This window comes from Alnus glutinosa, chromosome 8 (genome assembly GCF_958979055.1).
Source record: "Alnus glutinosa chromosome 8, dhAlnGlut1.1, whole genome shotgun sequence".
NCBI lineage: Eukaryota > Viridiplantae > Streptophyta > Magnoliopsida > Fagales > Betulaceae > Alnus > Alnus glutinosa.
Window position 1 is genome coordinate 19,427,788 of NC_084893.1, and position 19,788 is coordinate 19,447,575.

Consider the following 19,788-nt stretch of genomic DNA (forward strand, 5'->3'; position numbering starts at 1 on the left):
AATCATCCACAATACTTAAGTAATAACGATTGTTGTTTACAGAAGTGAGGGGGGCTGGGCCCCAGACATCAAGAAATAACAATTGTAAGGGAGCACTAGAAATAGAAGGACTGATGCTGAAATGAAGACGATGACTCTTGCCATGCTGACATGAAGAACAGATTATGGAGAGCTTTGAGGAGACCACGGGCAACTTATTGGATTGAATAACACGACTGACAATAGGGGAAGCTGGATGACCTAACCGGAGATGCCATTGATCCGGGGATACTTTTTCACCTATGAAGGCAGCAAGGGACTTGGAAGAAGGAGCATGAGAGGAGGGCCAAGGATAGAGACTGAGTTTACTCGGGCCTTGGAGGAGCAACTGGCGGGTTTTGAGGTCCTTAACACAGAAAAAATTTGGGTGAAATTCAATAAACACATGATTGTCACGGGTGAATCGATTTACAGAAATGAGATTTTTTTGTATTTCAGGAACATGTAAGAGGGAGAATAATTGAAAGTTATGTGAGGGTGTAAGTAAGAGACCACAACCAGAGTGTAAAATTTCCAAACCTTGGCCATTTTCGACTCGAATTTTGTCCATACCAGTGTAGTCCTCAGCATGCAAGTTGAGATTGGAGAGATCATTTGTCAAATGAACGTTGGCACCGGTGTCCGGGTACCATGAAGAGTTGGTGGTAGGAGAGGTGGAAGCCATGTTGGCATTCAATGAAGGAGAGGCAGGCAGATAATCCTGCTCAAATCGGAACCAGCAGGTGGCTAGTGTGTGGCCTTGTTTGTGACATACTTGACAAGCGGGGCGTTGGAAGGAACTAGGACGAGATGAAGGGAACTACTGAGGTGGCCCTCTACCACGGCCACGACCCCTACCTTGGGAAAAATTGTTACGATAGCCTAGATTGGAGCCACGGTTGTTGCGTGGATGGGAGGGACTTTGACGTTGGGTAGTGTTGGCAGTAGAGATGTTCAAATCAATAGCAGATTTGTGTTGTTCCAACCGTAACTCATAAGATAACATATAGCCATAAAGATCAGTAAGAGAGATGGAGTCTTGCCTTGTAGTCACAGATGTGACAAGAGGATCATAATCTGGTCCAAGGCCAGCAAGGATGTTGGAGACGAGCTCCGAGGCGTCGACAGGCTTGCCAATGGCAGCTAATAGATGAGAAAATCCCTGCGCTTGTTGGAAGTAAGCGGAGATTGATTGAGCACCTTTCTTCAAGGTGGCTAACTGCTGCTTGAGCTGCAGGATGCGTGATTGGGATTGAGCGAAGAACAGTGTCTTCAAAGTGAGCTAGACTTCTTGAGAAGTAGAGAGGCCAATGACATGAGGTAAAGCTTCTACGGATAGCGTTGATATGATGGCTCTGAAGATCATTCGATCTTGATGGTACCAGGTTTGATAATCAGGATTGGCAATAAGGGGACCAGAGGTTGTGTCTGGAGCTGAGGGGGTCGTGGTGTTGAACCATCTACATGCCTGAATAGATTTTGGCCTTCTAGGAAAGGGACCATGAGGAATCGCCACAAGATGTAGTTTTCTTAGGTAAGCTTCTCGGAAATATGATGATGGACATTCTGAAGGGGTGTTGGGGCGGAAGAGGTAAGGATAGAAAGAGGGGGTGAGGTTAAGGTGGACGAGTCAGTTTCAGTAGTTGGAATAGCCATAGACGTTAGTCTTGGTTGGCTCTGATACCATATAGAATTCAGAGTAGTTTTGATTGACTGCCTACTTCAATTGTAGGGCAGTGAGTTCTTTATATAATATCAATAGTGTTAGTCCTTTAGTAGGACTGTACAATATTTGAATTTAAGCTTTATCACTTAAGCTTATCAATAACTGAGAATTATAAACCTAATGCTATACAACTTCTAACCTAGATAATAGGATAAGCTATACAACTTCTAGCCTAGATAATAGGATAAAACAAATCCTTTTAAATCTGGACAGATGTATCTTTATCAGAAGGTCTAATAGTGGGCAATTAAGGCATCTAAAAAAATTATGCCGGAAATAAAAGGGGATTTTTGGGAGGTGGGGGGGGGGGGGGGGGGGGGGCACTTGACCCCTCTTGACCCCCTGCCTCCGCCCCTGAGGCAGGTACTATTTCAGTTATGCTAACTGAAACAGTGAGATACTAAAATAGATTTTAGCTAGCATATGGCTTATTTTATATCAAATAGACTTAATAACTTCGTTAACATAATTAACGAATTTTTACTTTAAAAATAAGTGGATTAGAATAACTGGATTAGAATAACTACATAATTAATTCAAATGTATCCTTTTATAAAGTTGACCAAAATAACGGTATTAATATTAATAATGCTTAAAAATATTTTAAAACATTTGGGCAGCATAAAGACACTTTATAAAACATTTACTTTTTATTCGAGCATCATCACGATGTGATTTATTATTTAAATACGTCACTTGAAATACCATGCTCAAAACACAATTTAAAACATTTGAATTAACTCATAAAATCATAAACATTTAAAATACTAATAACTTTAAAATTATGAAATAAATAAACAAAGCTAAATAAGAAACATACCAAAGCTAAAGTGATATATTTTGTAAAGGTACAAAATGTTTATTTTTCTTTATTTTCTTTTTGCTTTTTATTCTAGAGAGTCCCCTTTTTGTCCCTTTCCTAGAGTGTTATTTCTTGTCATTTTTCTTTTGTTTTGCTCACAACACCACCAAATACACGTAGAGAAAGACTTAGATTCTCTTTTCTTTTGCTTTTGTTTTTTTGCCATTTTTCTAGAATGTAACGTTTTGTTCCATTTCTTTTCTTCTATCACTAACACACACACAAAGAGAAATATGTATATATGTATATATGTATATATAAATTCTTGTTAGCTGGTTCTCTTTTTTTTAGAAGGAAAACAAAACAAAAGGAAAAAATGGGACTTACGAGAGAGAGAGAGAGAGAGAGAGAGAGAGAGAGAGAGAGAGACTTTCTGGAAGGTTCCCTTTCCTTTCTACTTTCTCTTCTATTTTCTTTTGTTTCTTTTTGTTTTCTTTTCCTTTTCTGTTCTTTTGTTCTTTTCTTGAGCTACAGACCAAACTAAAAAAGAAGAGAAGAAGGTTTGCTGCTCGAAGAAGAAACAGAGCGGAATTCCTTGCTTGTGGCTATCAGAAAAAGAAAGGAAAGAAGGAGTTTGCTGCATTGGGTGCAAGAGAGAGCTTTTCTCTGGTTTCTTACACTAAGCCTAAAAGAATGAAAATTGAAGAGAATTTGACAAGCAAAGGGAGGGACTTTTGGCTTGTGTACGGAAGACCCAATGTCCAAGCTCTTATTTTATAGAAGACCCATTGGTGAGGATTATCCCAACGTGAATTTCATCTATGGATAAAAATCTTGTAAGTGTATTAAGGAATAAGTTAGTAAAATAAAAATCTCTTATCTCTAACAAACAAAAACTCAAGCTTAAACTAAACACTACTCTTAGTTTCATTTAGTTCAGGGTTAGTTTCACTCGGGCATGAGCTTACACGCAAGTGAGATTCTTAGAGCATTTGTAGTGAAGCCATCAAAATTTAAGCAAATTTTGACAAAAATTATCACTTTTGTTATTTTAGCTACCTAGTTTTCAAAAGCTCTAAATATCAGATTCTCTAAATGTTTTATACTTTAAAATAAATACTATTTTTTATTAACCTTTCCACCAACCAACCAACTAAGAGACCCTAGCCTTCTAGAATCGACTTCCACCGGACCCAACCTTCGACGACCAACGACTTCACGATCGGTGGAGGCTCGACGGCTGGCTATTCATCACGAATCAGCTTCTTCGACGACCGGTGGAGAAGCTCGACGGCCGGCTTTTCATTACAAACTGGCTTCTTCGATGTTCAGTGGAGGCTCAACCTTCTCTACTTCTAAATCCACTGGAACCGGCTTTCCACGACGACTAGCTTCTTCAACAGCCGGCTTTTCCTCACAGTCGGCATCTTTTCGATTGATTTTGCGCTAAATCGGTTTTGGCACAGCCGGCATCTTCTCAATCGATTTTGCCCTAAATCGGTTTTGCCCTCGACTGGCTTTCGACCTTTGTGACCAACGACCTTCTCCCTCGAAATTGAATAAAAAATTAGAAAATAATAAGAAACGATTGACGAAACCCTCGTCTGATGAGACGAGGGTTTCTGACAATCCTCAATTTGATGATAGAGGCAACGAGCTCGTTGGAGACGTGATTTTGAGCAAAATCGTCTGATTTTGGTGATTTCGTCTCTTTGATGACTTCACTACAAGTGCTCTTAAAATGCATTATGGGCTTAAGGTGCAAATGTATTATGGGCTAAATTTGTTTCTAAGTTGCCAATGGGTATCGAATATGGGTTTGGTTCTAGTAACATGTGGGCTGGGTGACTTTTAAACATGTCGGTTGAGTTCTTGAAGAAATAAAATGGGCCCACAAATTATTAATGTTAAATTTTTGTCCAAATCAATGGTAATATTTTTCACGAGTATTTTCGCTCTCTAAATGGAGTCCAAAAATTATGAAATTCGGATGATAGTTAGAGGACTTCGAATAGAGTTTTTAGTTTTTGAATCAATTAAAACAGAGTCTGTTTGACTTTGTTTTCGTCATTTCAAAGTTTAAGATTCGTTTGAACTTTTATCAAATATTTGAAACTATAAACACGTTAATTAATGAATATTAATTTCATAAATATTCATATTTATTTTTTTTGCATTATTATTAGGTCCTAAATTCTATTTTAAGACATTATATTTTATGTCTTAAAATCTGGGGCGTTATACCTTTAGATTGAGAAATTGTATTTTTTCATATGTCCTTATTATGTATTATTCTTAAAGCTTTATCTATTAACATTATTTCACAACTTTATGCTTGCTTCGGTATTTAAACATAAAGCTTAGTATTAAATTGTTTTACATTATTGTCTTTACTTTATTATTAAATTGCTTTACATTATTAACCTTACTTTAGTATTAAACTGCTTTACATTATTGTTCTTACTTTTATTATCCTTATGATATATCTTAATCTTCAATGTTCATATTTCATGGTATTGGTCTTAGCCTCGTTACTAAATTATGAGCCCAGATTTTAAGGTTATCCTAAGGAATGTCTCATAATAACTAAAAATGTAATAGATAAAATGAGTTAATAAGATAATAATGAGATAGTTGGCAAATAATGAACATATGGACAAATGATATATGGACTATGGACAAATGGAGTAGAGACAACTAGATGAGTTAGTGATAGATAAAATAAAATGATGGTAAATACATTATATATATATATATATATATATATAAGTAAAATGATGGTAAATACATATAAAAAGATGAGGGTTTCGGAACAATATTCTATTTGATGTTTGAATACATTGTTGGATGATTATGCTAATTTGTGAAATACTGTGTATATATAGACTGTTTGCAGAATTGAACTCGGGGACTTCATTTCAAAAAATAGCAATTATGGATTTACTTACTGAAACATGGTACTAGTATTAATATGTATATCGTTTGCTGTGTTATTTTACCAAGTTTTTTATAAATGTGAAGTGTAAATATGAATATTGTCATGCCCTCGTTTTGGGATACAAGGAAAACGTGAACTTGAGCTACAAAAAAAAAAAAAAAAAAAAAAATCCACACATTCTAAGAGATAGTTTGAAATAATTGTGCTGTATTGATTTTGATAGATGAAATATTACATTGGGATGTTTGTCCTTATATACACATTTGAGGTTATACAGAAAAGGAGAGAATTTGACATTTACAATGTGCAGAATCATTGAGTGATTGAGTGTTGGTGCGATGTAGGATTTCCAGCTGTGTGATTATGAACTTGCCATGCAAGGAGGATTGCATTAGAAACATTTGCCTTAATAGAATTAGAGTAGTGCGCAAGCTGTGCATGAGGTTTCCTTATAGATTGCATGTGCTGTGATTGGTCGTCCATAGTATCTGCAGCTTGATTTGCTGCATGATCCTCTTGGTTGATTTCGTTGATTGATGGGGAGGAGATCATATCCTTAACAGAGATGACACTAGATAGGAAAATTACCTTCATACTTCTTTTATATATATATATATATATATATATATATAGATCATATCCTTAACAGAGATGACACTAGATAGGAAAATTACCTTCATACTTCTTTATATATATATATATATATATATATATATATATATATATATATATATATATATATATATATATATATATTGTAGTTTTTAAGGTAGTACAAAACAATGTCAAGGATCAACAAAAGAAAACACTTGTACAATATACAAAAGTTGTGTAACATTTGAAATGCTAATTAAATATTTAAAATGGAAATTAGAATAATGAAATGATTAGTGTAATGTCCAAGAAATTATTTAATGAGTTTATTGGGAATTAAATTAAAGTAAGCCCACTTAGAGCACTCTTAGCAATCTCCCAATCATTTTCCCTATATTTAAGGAACAAAACTACTTTTTGATTCCTTATAAAAAAAACCCCACAATAGATTCCCTTAATTTTCTCCATATCAATTAAATATTCTTTTTTTCTTTTATTTTATTCTTTTTTTTCCTCTTTCCTACTTTTTGTACTAACCAACTTCCAATTAACTCTCAACCAACCCTTCCTACATTTGTTTTTATATTCATAAAATTATTAAATGACCATTTAAATGGTTGGCTTAAATTTAAGATGAAAGGTAGTAGACCCAATTAATTTTTTGCTGACAATGGCTATTTCTTAAACTTTGTCTAATTTTGCATTAAATTTTTGGAAGGCAATGACTATGAAGTAAATATTGTCAAAATTTGCATTAAATAAGCAAATGTTGTCAACTGCTACTAATTAAATTGAAAATTTGCAGTAAATAAGTTCTTTGACAACAACATTTATATGTTGTCAACTGCTATTGAAGTAAATGTTGCCTTTTGTTAGTATTTTATGTTGGCTTCATTCTGGATGACAAAAATACTTTATGTAATTGTTGCAAATTAACAGGATGATCGGTTCTTATTCAGAGTCTTCATGTATTCGAACAGTGTTCATTTCAAAGCATGTGACTGATCACAAGTTTCTAGAAGATGTCTGTGAAGATTCCTTACAAATTTCGCATTTAAGATATTTTGTTGTACACAAACACACACTTGGTTATTTAGAAGTCATTATTTTATTTTTTAATTGGTATCAGAGTTGGTACACTTTTGTTTGGATTTATTTCCTAAGTGTGATCCATGACTTATTCTAACATAAATCTTCCTGAATTCTCTGAAGATGATTTTTATGATTTCTCTAAAGATACATTTTTGATAGGTAAACTCTTTAAGAAATCCAATAAAGAACTCAAGAAGATTAAGTAAGAAAAAGAGTCTTTGATTTTACAATTATCTAAATCACATGTTTTGATTGACTCTTTGAAATCTGAGAATACCATGCTTTTTGATACTGTAGATGCACTAGAGAATAAATTAAAAGAATCAGAGGATCTCTTGGAAAAATTCTCTAGTAATAATTTGAAAAGCATACTTTGTATTCATACAGATATTTCTAACAAGCCTGATTTAATTGTTAATAATTTAAGTACTTCTACTTCACATGCTTCTAATTTTGAATTAGATTCTATTGATATTAAGCCTATGATAGAAGATACAACTTGTTTAGATAATTCTTGCTTAACTAATCATGTGATGCCTAACTCCAAGGAATAAAAAATACAAGGTAAGTTTATTCCTAAGTATCATAATTGTGGGAAGATTGGTCATATTAGGCCAAATTGTTATTTGTTGAAATCCCACAGGCCTTGGATTAAGCAGGATGCTCTGAGGAAAAGTGAAGCTGAAGATTCTTCCTCATCAAAATATGTCCCTCCGCATAGGAGACATATAAAAGGTAAGAGAAATATTGTTTGTAAGAATGCTAACCATATTTCTGTAGAGAAAGTCAAGCAGCATTCCAACAAAAGAAGCATGCCCGCTATCATCACTACGGCATCACTAGTTACATCCGACCTAAATGTCCATAGCTCCAAGCTCAGAAGAAGAAGGCACAGAGGAAATTGCCTACTAAGACCACATAAGGTACTCTACCTTAATCGAGACATCAGGTTTCATGGCATAAGCGGCAACAACAGCGGTCTGTTTTGAATAACACATCAAGGCACTACAAGAAAAACCCGCAAAAGCCCGATAGCAACTATGCCTATTAAAGGTTGCTGAGCTTGTTACAAGGGATGCTGAGGAGAATGGACAGTATGAGCAATACCCGATCACATCTACCACGGGTACACTAGGGTTGGGTCAGAAAGGATGAGACCATTCACCCCTTGAGGGGGAGTGGACTCACCTAGTATAGGTGTAGTCTCTCTATGCCTAGGATTTTGGTTCATAAATCCTAGTGCATACCAGGTATGTTTGCATTACATTGATTGTCATATCTTATACATCCTATTTTTGCCTTACATTCTGTTTGAGGAACCACCTTTTTTATCCCTAAATTTTCTCTTGGTTGCTTTGAGAATTTTCTATAGATACATTCTAGGGATGACATGGAAAGCATGTCACTGCTTTTCTGTCTTGGAATAGTCAAACCTCTCTCCTTGAGGACATGTTTGCTCTTACCTACATGCTTTGTCTAGACATATGTTCTTTTCCTTTTAAGCATGTCTTTGTTGTTTTTCATCTTTTATTTTTCAAAAAAAAAAAAAATTGTTGTTTTTCATCTTTTATTTTTCATCTTTTCCTTTTATTTTTATTTTTATTTTTATTTTTATTTTTTTTATAGCTTTTCAGATATTATTTTTGCCTGATATCTCAATTTATTATGCATTAATTGAATCTGCTTATATATGATTGAGAGTTTATGTCTGATATCTGCTAAGTTTTCATGTGCATCTTAATGCTAGATAGTTGTTTTTCTCATGCGATGAAAAATTGTACACTATTCAAAGCTCCCTTAAGGTACATTTTTTTCACTCTAACTTTTAGCTTCTAGAAATTTTAATGAGAGAGATTTTTTTTTACTAAGATGGTCAAATTGATCAACTCGCTAGTTGAACCTAGAACCCACCCATAAATTATGGCATTCTTTCTAGGTTGCAATACCAAGTGATAAAAAGCATTCAAAACTGAATAAATATGGATAAATAAAAAAATCCACTTCTTCTGTGCTATAAATTTGTTCTTGAACTTGTCCCTATAGAAACAGTCAGTGACCAAATCATTGAGGAAATAGATGGTCACTAAAGGATGGAGTAAAAGAAAAGTGTTGCAGCTTAGGGGGAGTGTATCAGATGAGGGTGGCTAGGCCCTAGTAAAATAAGGTTTGACTTTTGATTGATCTAACATTGATTTTCTCTCTTATTTAGAAAATTTGATTGCTTTAAGTCATATCAGTAAACTTCATACCTTATTGAGAAAGCTTTCACACACACACGCATTGCATGAGTTAAGTTTACTATTGAAAAATTTCTATCTGCAGGAAAATTTTTGTGCTTATTGACTCTTAACTCTCAATTATATCTTGGTATATTTTTGAAATGCTATTTGATTGTTTTATCAGTTACTTATACATGTGTGTTCTGAAGTTAACGTTAGGAACTTTTTTTCTGCATATTTCCCTCTGTTTTTCATCTTCTAATGTGAAGCGTCCGGACGGACATGTTCTTGCATCCAGACGTGCTCGGCTCTATCGATCTCTTATCTGACAGCATACCGTCTGAATGAGTATGTACCATGTCCGGACGCGAGCTTTTTGCTTTCTTTGCCAAACACACACACACACACACACATACACACTACCTTTTGCTTGTTCTATCATGTTGTGTTGTGTGTGTTTTCTCTCGAACTGATCCCGAGATTTTGGCATTCTTTGCACATCTTTTCTCATTCCCATGTATTTCCTTTGACTTTCCTTATTCTCTTAAGCTTTGATTCTTTTTCAAATATTAGAATCTTTAATTGATTATGATTTGAGAGATTGTGCATGAATATCTTTTTCTGTCTTTCTGCTATATGGATATTACTAATCTGTGTCTTTTGGATTGCTATATCTACTTTTATATTTCTTTATCCATCCAATTGATAGCCATCATAATACACATTCTTTTTGAAACTAACATGACCAAATATTTCCTTGTGGTGTTATTTTTGGATAGATTTTTGTTTAAATATTTTCAGGAATATGTTGTCCAGCGGCTTCCAGCATAGTGTCAGACAGAGGGTTCTTTGGATACAGACCAGTGTTGAAATCATATGTTCCAGAGATCTCAAATTTTAGATGAGCTCATTCCCCCTGCTCATATAGAGCCTTCCGTAACCTTTTCCTCTAGATCTACACCAGCTAGAGATTCAGTAGTGAATCTTCTTTATCATCTTGCAGACCACTTGTCTAGAGGATTTCTTTCTGTGGATGATCAGTTTCGGGCTAGAAGACTCAAGTGACTGAAAATTTTCAATCTATGGTTTCCTAACTTCAAGAGCAAGAAGCCGAAGTGGCTCAAATTTAAGAAACGTGATATCTTGAGGTTGTGGTTTTCTTTTATACTTTGTTTACCCTTTGTCCTTTTGAGACAAAAAGGGGGAGTATTTTTTGTTTTGGAGTTTTGGACCGGGAATGTATTTTCAAACCGGTCAAGTGTTTTTTTTGTTCTAGAATGGCCAAAGAGGGAGTTTGTTAGTATTTTATGTTGGCTTCATTCTGGATTACAAAAACACTTTATGTAATGGTTGCAAATTAACAGGATAATCGGTTCTTATTCAGGGTCTTCATGTATTCGGATAGTGTTCATTTCAAAAACATGTGACTGATCACAAGCTTCTAGAAGATGTCCATGAAAATTCCGCATTTAAGATATTTTGTTGCACACAAACACACACTTGGTTATTTAGAAGTCATTATTTTATTTTTCTCCTTCCAACTTTAAATATTGCCTTCCAACATTTGCATTAAATATATACGGCTATTGAAGTATAAATATTGCCTTCCAACATTTGCATTAAATATATACGGCTGTTGAAGTAAATGTTGCCTTCCAACATTTATATGTTGCCAACTGCTACCAATTTAATTTGCTGCAACAACTATGAAAACGCATATAGCAACAGATAGCTGTGAATTAAATTGCCTGCAGATTCTTGTTGGCAAGGTTGTAAATTAAATTTACATTTATGATTTTTTGTTGGCAACGATTGTGAATTCAATTTGCATTTATGATTTGTAGTTGCAACACGAATCACAACCGAACATGAGTGTTCTTTCAATTTAAATAGACTCATTGCCTCACTAATTTTAATCTATTTCAATACCCTTTTCCCTCTATGGATTATATTCTTGAACTCGATAGCCTTCTACATGATTCTTCTTCTGATGATGAGTTGGAAATAATTTCAACTTTTGCTATGGTAAAAGAACTATTGGATAGCGAAGGAGGATCTAGATCACGGCGTGATTCTGGTCGACGCCGCAATACCATTTGGCATAATTCTTTGCAAGGCAAAGAAAACCTATTCTGTCATTATTTTGCAGAATCGCCAGTATTTCCTCCCAAAAAATTTCGAAGGAGGTTTCGTATGCGCCGTGACCTTTTTATGCGCATTCATGACACAATAATATCTCATGACAGATATTTTGTCCAACGAAGAAATGCTGCTAAAAAGCTCAGACATTCTTCACTACAAAAGATGATTACCGCAATTAGGATGCTCACTTATGGAGTAACATCAAATTTTATGGATGAATACTTATGGATTGGAGAAACGACCGCAATTGATAGCTTTGTAAGGTTTGTTAAAGTGGTAGTTTCAATTTTTTCTGCCAAGTACTTTAGGTCGCCAAACCCAAAAGACATTGCTAGATTGCTAGCAATTGGTGAAAACCGTGGATTTCCAGGAATGTTAGGAAGCATTGATTGCATGCATTGGAAGTGGAAGAATTGTCCAAATGCTTGGAGAGGTATCTATTCTGGTCACATCCATGAACCTGCAATTATTTTGGAAGCCATGGCATCCCATGATCTTTGGATGTGGCATGCATTTTTTGGGTTACCTGAGTTTCATAATGATATCAATGTGTTAGAACGGTCTAATGTATTTGCCAATCTAGCTGAAGGGCATGCTCCTTCGGTCAACTACTCAGTCAATGGTCACGATTATACAATGGGTTACTATCTCGCTGATGGTATATATCCTTCGTGGGCAACATTCGTAAAAAGAATTCATGCTCCATAAGGAAACAAGAGAAATTTTTTTGCTGCAGCTCAAGAGTCCGCAAGAAAGGACGTAGAGCAAGCATTTGGAGTGCTTCAAGCACGATTTGCAATTGTGCATGGACCTGCACGATTATACCAACCTGAACTTCTTAAAGATATTATGATGGCGTGCATAATATTGCATAACATGACCGTTGAGGATGAGCGAGGTTTATATCTTGGAGCAGATGAATTCGATAATGAGCAAATAACTGATATTCCATTCGAACCACCATCACACGAACATACAGATGAAATTGTGGACTTCATGCAAAATCGTCATTGTATTAGAGACCAAGAAACACATTCTCAACTCCAGTCAGACCTCATCGAGCATTTATGGCAAATACATAGCCAATCGTAAGAAATTGTTCTCTCTAAATTTGGTATCATGTTATTTAGCTTGGAAAATAAGATATTCCCAAGCATTTATGTCAACTTGACTTATTTTGAAATTGGAATTCTGTTGCTTTCTAGTTGTATATTACCTGGCACTTAAGCCTCTTTCTTGTATGCGTGGGTTTTGGAGTGAACCTTTATTTTTTTTTTCTTAGTTGAATTTGATTTCCTTGATGTGCAAATTTAATAGAAAAATTAATTAACAAGAGGCAGTCCACAATCCAATGCATGTGTGGTAATTCATCCATTTTAGGAGATTCCAATAGCTTTGGTCTCCTCAACATATACAGATCCAAACTTCTCCAAAACAGGGACATATGGCCACTTGTTTGCCATAATCTTAGAGAGTTGGTTTTCATTATGGCAAACAAATACATAAATTGGTTTTTGATTATGTCAAAAACATGCCATTGAGACAATTCCTCAACAGTAAACATAAATTTGCATCATTTGAAAAAACACAAAGCTAAAAAATCTGACATGGCATAAACAATCCCAATGAATACAAGACCTCATATATAAGACATTCAGAAAGAACACAAAGCTAAAAACATATACAAAAGAACTTCACAAAAATTGCCAAATCAAATTTCCAATAAGGATAGTCACAATTCCAATCAAAGGTCCAAATAGGATAGTCACAATTACACAAAGTATCATAAAAACCAATAGACCCAACAGCTGCACAAGTTATACAACCCAAGTATTCACAAAAGCCAAGGTCACAACCATCTATAAGAGATTTTCCTTTGGTCTTTCCTTGTTGACAAAAAGCCAAGGGTATAAACAAAAAGCCAATGGCATAAACAAAAAGCCAATACAAAATATATATGGCATAAACAAAAGCCAATGACATGATTAATTCATTTAAAATATATATGTAAGCAATTACCAATGACTAGTTAGTCGTACACTTCTGCATGATTTCTATTTGGAGAGATTGAATATATCCAACCTGAATTGATGACAAGTAGCTTGTATCCATCATCATAATTTCTCTTTCCTCTTTCTTTTGTTCTCTTGCCTCTTTCCTAAATTTAATCTCAAGCTTTTGTTTCTCAATACGAACAATCTCTTCTTTTGCCGTATCAATATTTTTCATTCTCTCATCATACGATCTTTTCTTCACTTCCGTTAACTCATTCAAAACCTCTATCATAATCTCTTTCTCTCCACACTCTTTTCTCTCTCTCTCTCTCTCTCTCTCTCTCTCTCTCTCTCTTTCGCGGCCTTCTTGCCTATAGGTCTCTCCAAGTCTACAGTAACATTTTCATCATCATTGTCATCATCTAGATGTATCACAGGTTGAGGAGAAGGACTTATGAATTTCTTTCTCAGCACTGGCTTCAACTGCTTCCATTTCGACAAGGTCTTCAACAAGTTCCAACAATGTTCAAATTGAAATCCGATAGAGTATTCTTCCCGGTACATATCCTTCGCCAAATTAATCTGAAAAAAAAATGATAAATAATTAGAATCTTCAAACTAAAAATAAGGTTACTTTACTCTACTAGTAACAATTCATTTTTACCTTATCTTGCTCAGTAGCACCACTTAGATTCTTTGTTTCAACTTGTGCCAAGTACCCACAGAATTTGTTTGTAAACTTTTGGATTGATAACCACCGATTTGATACAAAATGAACCGAACGTTCCACCGTGTCTTCTTTCTTGTTCTCATGATAGTTCATCCAAATTCTATACCAAAATTTGCTGCCTTTTTGATTAGTCCCTTGAATTGGATTAATGCTAGTGTTGATCCAAGCCTTTACTAGTAGAATGTCTTCTTCAATAGAGAAGTTTGTTTTTTAGTAGATTTCATTTTAGATTGAGATGGAGTTTTCTGGTAGTTTTGCAACCCTGATTGCAAGAGCGTAGTGAAGCTTTAGTTCTCATCTTGTGAATCCATGAGAGTAGACTACCAAACAATAGGAAGCTAAAAAAGCAAAAACATAAAGATTATTTTCAAGCAAGTGGGGTACATCCATATGTATGCAACAATTCATTCAATTGGAAGCCCATCTCCCCTAGCTTGTTAGAAACCTATAGATGAGGAAGATGGAAAGAATATAATATACACTATAGGAAAGTCAAAGAATAGCCTAAGGTTACACAATGCTCCTTCTCCTTCTTCTTTTTGTTATTATTGTTGTTGCTTTTACCGATTCTAGAAGTTGTTTTCTTCTACATCTATTTTCAAGATCCCTTTCGCAAGTCCTTTGGACTACCGTGATAAGAGATTTGTGGATACTAAGGTAAAAGGTAAAATGACAATGTGATTCTGGTAAGGTAACATGACAAAGTTCAGTTGTTTTTTCATAACAAAGGGAGAAAAGATGCATGGATACTATGGTAAAGGCAACGTACAATTATGTCAAAAAAATTTTACCAGAAGAATGAATAAAACTGAGAAAACACCAGGAATATTTTTTCCTGAGCAAGCATAGGGTGTTCTTCAACTAACGAGCTTATCCTTCCTCTCTTTCAAAAGAATGACGAATTATAATATCTTGAATCTTGATGGAATATTATTTCATTTAGTAGACCAATCCTTTGATGAGGAATTCATTTCCTGAAAATGGATTGTTTGAAAGCTGTAGAGAGAGAGAGAGAGAGAGAGAGAGAGAGAGAGAGAGAGAGAGAGAGAGAGACTATGAACTCTTGTATCTTAATTATTCCACTTATGTAGGTCAATCCTTTGGGAGAGAAGGACTAGCATCCTAGAGCAAGCCTAATCTTTGTGCAAGCCCTAATACTCATTAGCAACAAATTCAAATTAAAACAAATTTAAGACAAGAAGCTTCTACACCCAAATTCACAACAACAAAGCTTCTATAATAAAAAACCCAAACCACGACTCAACACCAAACGGCCAAGAACAAATTATCCAACCCATTATCAATCAACACCATCGCTTTACATTACAAGTCATAATTTATGAATGCATCTATCAATCTACTTATAATATATATGTCACATAAAAATTAAAAGAAAATTTGTAAAACTTTGCCAAAGAGACGAAATGGGTTGGGGCAAAATGAACAAACCAGGGCCCCCAGCGCTTAGAAGTAGTGGAAATGGTGGCAGCCATTCAGCTTGTGGGGGTGGCGAGAAAGGGTGGCGTCTGCAGAGGGAGGAGAAAAGGGAGGAGGATGTGTTGGGGAGGAAGAGAAAAGAGAAGGACAAAGTGTACCATTTGATTGAGGGCTTCGGGCTTAGGAGTGAGTTAAGAACCATAGAGCTTGGAGGTTGGAGAATGGAGTGGGGGGACTTCAGACTTTAGAGTGGTGTTTTCAACGGAAAACCCAAAACATTACTCGGATTTTACTCAAAAATTTGATTTTACAAAGAAACATTCAACGGAAAACCCAAAACATTACTCGAATTTTACTCAAAAATCAGCAACCATAGATGCAGAAATTTCATGAGAGAGAGATACAATACCTATGCTTTGGGTGTCACTGTTTCTCTAACCAACCATCAAGCACCGGACCACAAGACTTGCTGCTAGTCTCTCTCGCTCCCACTGCGCAAAAAGAGTGGTTTCATGGGTATGGCCGTGAAGAATGAGGGTAGAGGAGAGATGAAGGAGTGGTTTCATGGTATGGCGCAAGGCTGATTTTCAGATGGAGGGAACTGATTTTTTCCATTAAAAAAAGTTATTGGGAAGCTACAATGCTACCCAACCAAAATATGTAAAATTAGGGTGTCTATTGTGGATCAATTTTTGGTGTTTTTTATGAGATTTTCCCTAAATATAGGGAAGGGAACCAATATAAAGAGACTGATGGGAGTGCTCTTAGTATGGTAAAATAAACTAAGCGCTTATTTCTATCATATGGGCTTGTAAATGATAGTCCAAGAAAAGAGAACAAGAGTGATGTCATTTGGGCCCAAATCATGAATTTCCACTAAAGCCCACAAATACCCATGTTTTCACTTAAGTTGGGGGCATTTTCGAAAATTTTGCATAAAAACCCTTATCTCCTCCTTTTAGCTCACACACCACACACCACTTGTGCAATTTTTATTCAAGCTAGCCCACCCAAAAACACACACACACACACACACACACACACACACACAGCAGCTTGGGTCTCCCTCTCCTCCAGGCCAATTTGTCTCCATTTTTCTCTTCCTCTCTTGCACTCTTCTCATGGCTTAGATTGGCATGGCTAGGATGAAGAGCTTCAACCATGAAGGGTTTTGCCACTAGCTAGGACCGTAAGTCTCCCTCCCCCTCTCATTTTTCTCTCTTCCTCTTGGACAAAAGCTTGGCTATGGATATGGGTTTTGAAAACCATTGTAAGGCAAAGCTTTTGGGTTGAATTTAGATAAATGAAGCAAGCTTTTTAGGGCTGTAAGTTGCGGAATTTCCAGCCCTCTCTCTTACACTCTTTCATATGTAAATTATAGGTTTGGCTTAGGCTTTGCTTCAAATCAAGTCCTTCATCGTTTTTAAGCTTTGGGTAACGATTTTGGATGTTAAGACCTCCAATCTACTAATTATTTTGAGGTAATTTCATAATCCCTAATTTTTGTCTAAGTTAGGTCAATTTTGGGTGTTAGACTAAATTGTTAAAATTAGCTTGAGGCTTTTATATATAGTGAATTCTTGTACATTATTTAAGCCATCGGTTTTTGAATTAAAAGGTTAAGGCTCCAATTTTGTTAATTTTTGAAGTATAAGCATAAACCCTAAATTTGATGGGTTCAGTTAAATTAAATGTGCTTAAACCCTAGATTTTTAATTAGTGGATTAATTGCATTTAGAGTGTTAATTAATCATAGGTTATCTTTGGGTTCTATAGAAAATGGGTATTTATTGGGTTAGATCCTAATGTTAATGATTTGTATAAATTGAAGGTTTTAATTGTAAACCTAAGAATGTTTCAATGTGTTTGGTAAATTAATTATTGGGCTAGAATTTTTATATTATGGGTATGTGCTTGAAACCCTAGAAATTCTATGGGTTTCCCATGGGTTAGCTCTCTAGTAATTTAAGAGTTAAATATTTGTATAGTGTCAGGCGAATATTAAATAATTGCAATGTGTTATTTTTACAGCGGCATATTGAGAGGAATTGTTTAGGAAACCTAGCTAAGCTAATATCCTTGCAAACAAGTGAGTATTCTACTCACTGAGAAATCCTAAGAACTTAGATTTACACTTTGATAATATTTGTTTGTATTTATGGTTATAGAATTGTTGATAAAAATATATGTGATTGTGTTATGAATTATTGGATTAAGAATTGTAATGATAAATGGATGTTGATAATATTTGGTTGTATTTATGGTTATAGAATTGTGGATAAAAATATATGTGATTGTGTTATGAATTATTAGACTGAGAATTGTGATGATAAATAGATGTTAATGATATTTGGTTGTATATTTGATTATGGAAGTTGTTGATGAAGTATATGTGATTGAGTTGAGAAATACTGAATTGAGAAGCGTGATGATAAACTTATATTGACATGCTTGAAATTGCTTAGGGTTGAATAATATGATGTTGGATGGATGATTTGAGTAGCTTGAAAATTATGTTATAAATGTGATTGTGTTGTGGAATGTGGTATTTGTAAAAAGAAAGATGTTTGGGAATACATGTGCGATAATATGTACATAGTGTGGATACCTTGGTAATATGAGAACCTGGTAGTTGATAGATGGTAAATCCAGTGATGTAGCATCTGGCACAATGGTAGACCATAGGGTTGTAGCTCTTTGTTGAGTGATGTACCCTGCGGGTAGTAGCCTTACAGGTGTAGCAAGGTAAGTCTAGAGTTGTAACTCCTAGTACTTGTGAGTTTGTAGGCTAGAGGGTAGTAGCTCTTGGCTGAGATGCGTGCCCTGTGGGTTGTAGTTTTACGGGCGATGTTTACGGTAAACCTAGAGTTGTAGCTCTAGCACTCGTGAGATGTGTGCCTTGCAGGTTGTAGCTTTACGGGCGGTGTTATGGTAAACCTAGATTCGTAGCTCTAGCACATGTGAGTTGATATTCTTGAGTTCTATGCGTAAGTCTAGGACTATTGCTCCTAGTTGCGGAGTTGGTACGTTCGGAGTATTGCTTATGGCACGTGTGGTACATTGATATTGGAAACTGTGATAATATACAAGAATGTGATGAACGGTATGATTTGTATTGGATGATGTGTTGTGTATGGACTTATGACTTGATAATAACATTATTGAATCTTGCATGCATGTATGTTTGTGTGCATTATTTACTTAGTGAGTCTTATACTATTGAGGCATCGGTACTTCTTATTGAGGCGGTGAACTCACACTTTCACCTATACGGATGTAACTACCACCACAACCGTATAGATGGAGCTTCTTGGATGCAAGTACTGGTGATGTGGAGGATGACTCCGTTGCAAACTATTTGGAGTACTATGACTAAAGCATGTTGCTTAAGTCGTAGGAGTGTCAAACTTGGATAGTCTCTTTTGTTGTATATTTTGTATATGGCTAATGGGACTTGTAACACTTAGATGATAGCCATTCTTTTGTTATGTATAATTTATGCTTAAGCCTTAAACAGATAGACGTTAATTGGCTCTTTTGTGTAATGGACAGTTTATATTTATGATGTTGACTTTTCCAGTTAGATTTTGTATTCCGCTGCTTGAATTCTATTACTCAGGTACATGTTAAGGAATGTGTACTATGAGTTACTTATCAAAAAAAAAAAAAAAAAAGGGAATGTGTACTATGAGTTGGTTTAGTGACACGTCGTCATGCCACTGTAATGACTCATTTGTATGTTTGCAAAAAAAAAGAAAAAAGAAAGAAAGAAGGGTTGTCACAAGTTGGTCTGGTCTATGAAGATCTACTATTATAGGGAGGTCATCACCATCTACTAAAAATTCAGCCTACAGTGTTTTAAGATATACATAATCAAAATAAAACAAAAAAATAAATAAAAATAAAAATCCCTGGCTATGAAATATTATTATTCAAAACAAACATAAGCCCATTGATCATCCTCAATGAGCTAAAACTCTAGGTCATTATACGTTATGACCCCAATTGGAATTCTGGCTAGGAGGACGATTATGAAAAGAGCCATCTGAAAAGTTTAGAGGGAAAATGGGTGAGTTCGACAACTTAGTAAGTAATA

At 35.2% G+C, this 19,788-nt stretch overlaps 1 protein-coding gene and 1 long non-coding RNA gene across 2 annotated transcripts; both read left to right on the forward strand.

Moving 5' to 3' along the window:
- The first annotated feature begins 11,330 nt into the window (after positions 1–11,330).
- On the forward strand, positions 11,331–12,623 carry LOC133876188 (uncharacterized). The gene is made up of 2 exons (XM_062314473.1): positions 11,331–12,189; positions 12,268–12,623. The coding sequence occupies exons 1-2, from the start codon at positions 11,331–11,333 to the stop codon at positions 12,621–12,623; spliced, it is 1,215 nt and encodes a 404-aa protein (XP_062170457.1).
- Positions 12,624–13,827: 1,204 nt separating this feature from the next.
- LOC133874739 (uncharacterized) lies at positions 13,828–19,257 on the forward strand. The gene is made up of 3 exons (XR_009901361.1): positions 13,828–14,083; positions 17,724–17,781; positions 18,938–19,257. It is a non-coding gene; the product is annotated as an uncharacterized LOC133874739 (long non-coding RNA).
- Positions 19,258–19,788: the final 531 nt, after the last annotated feature.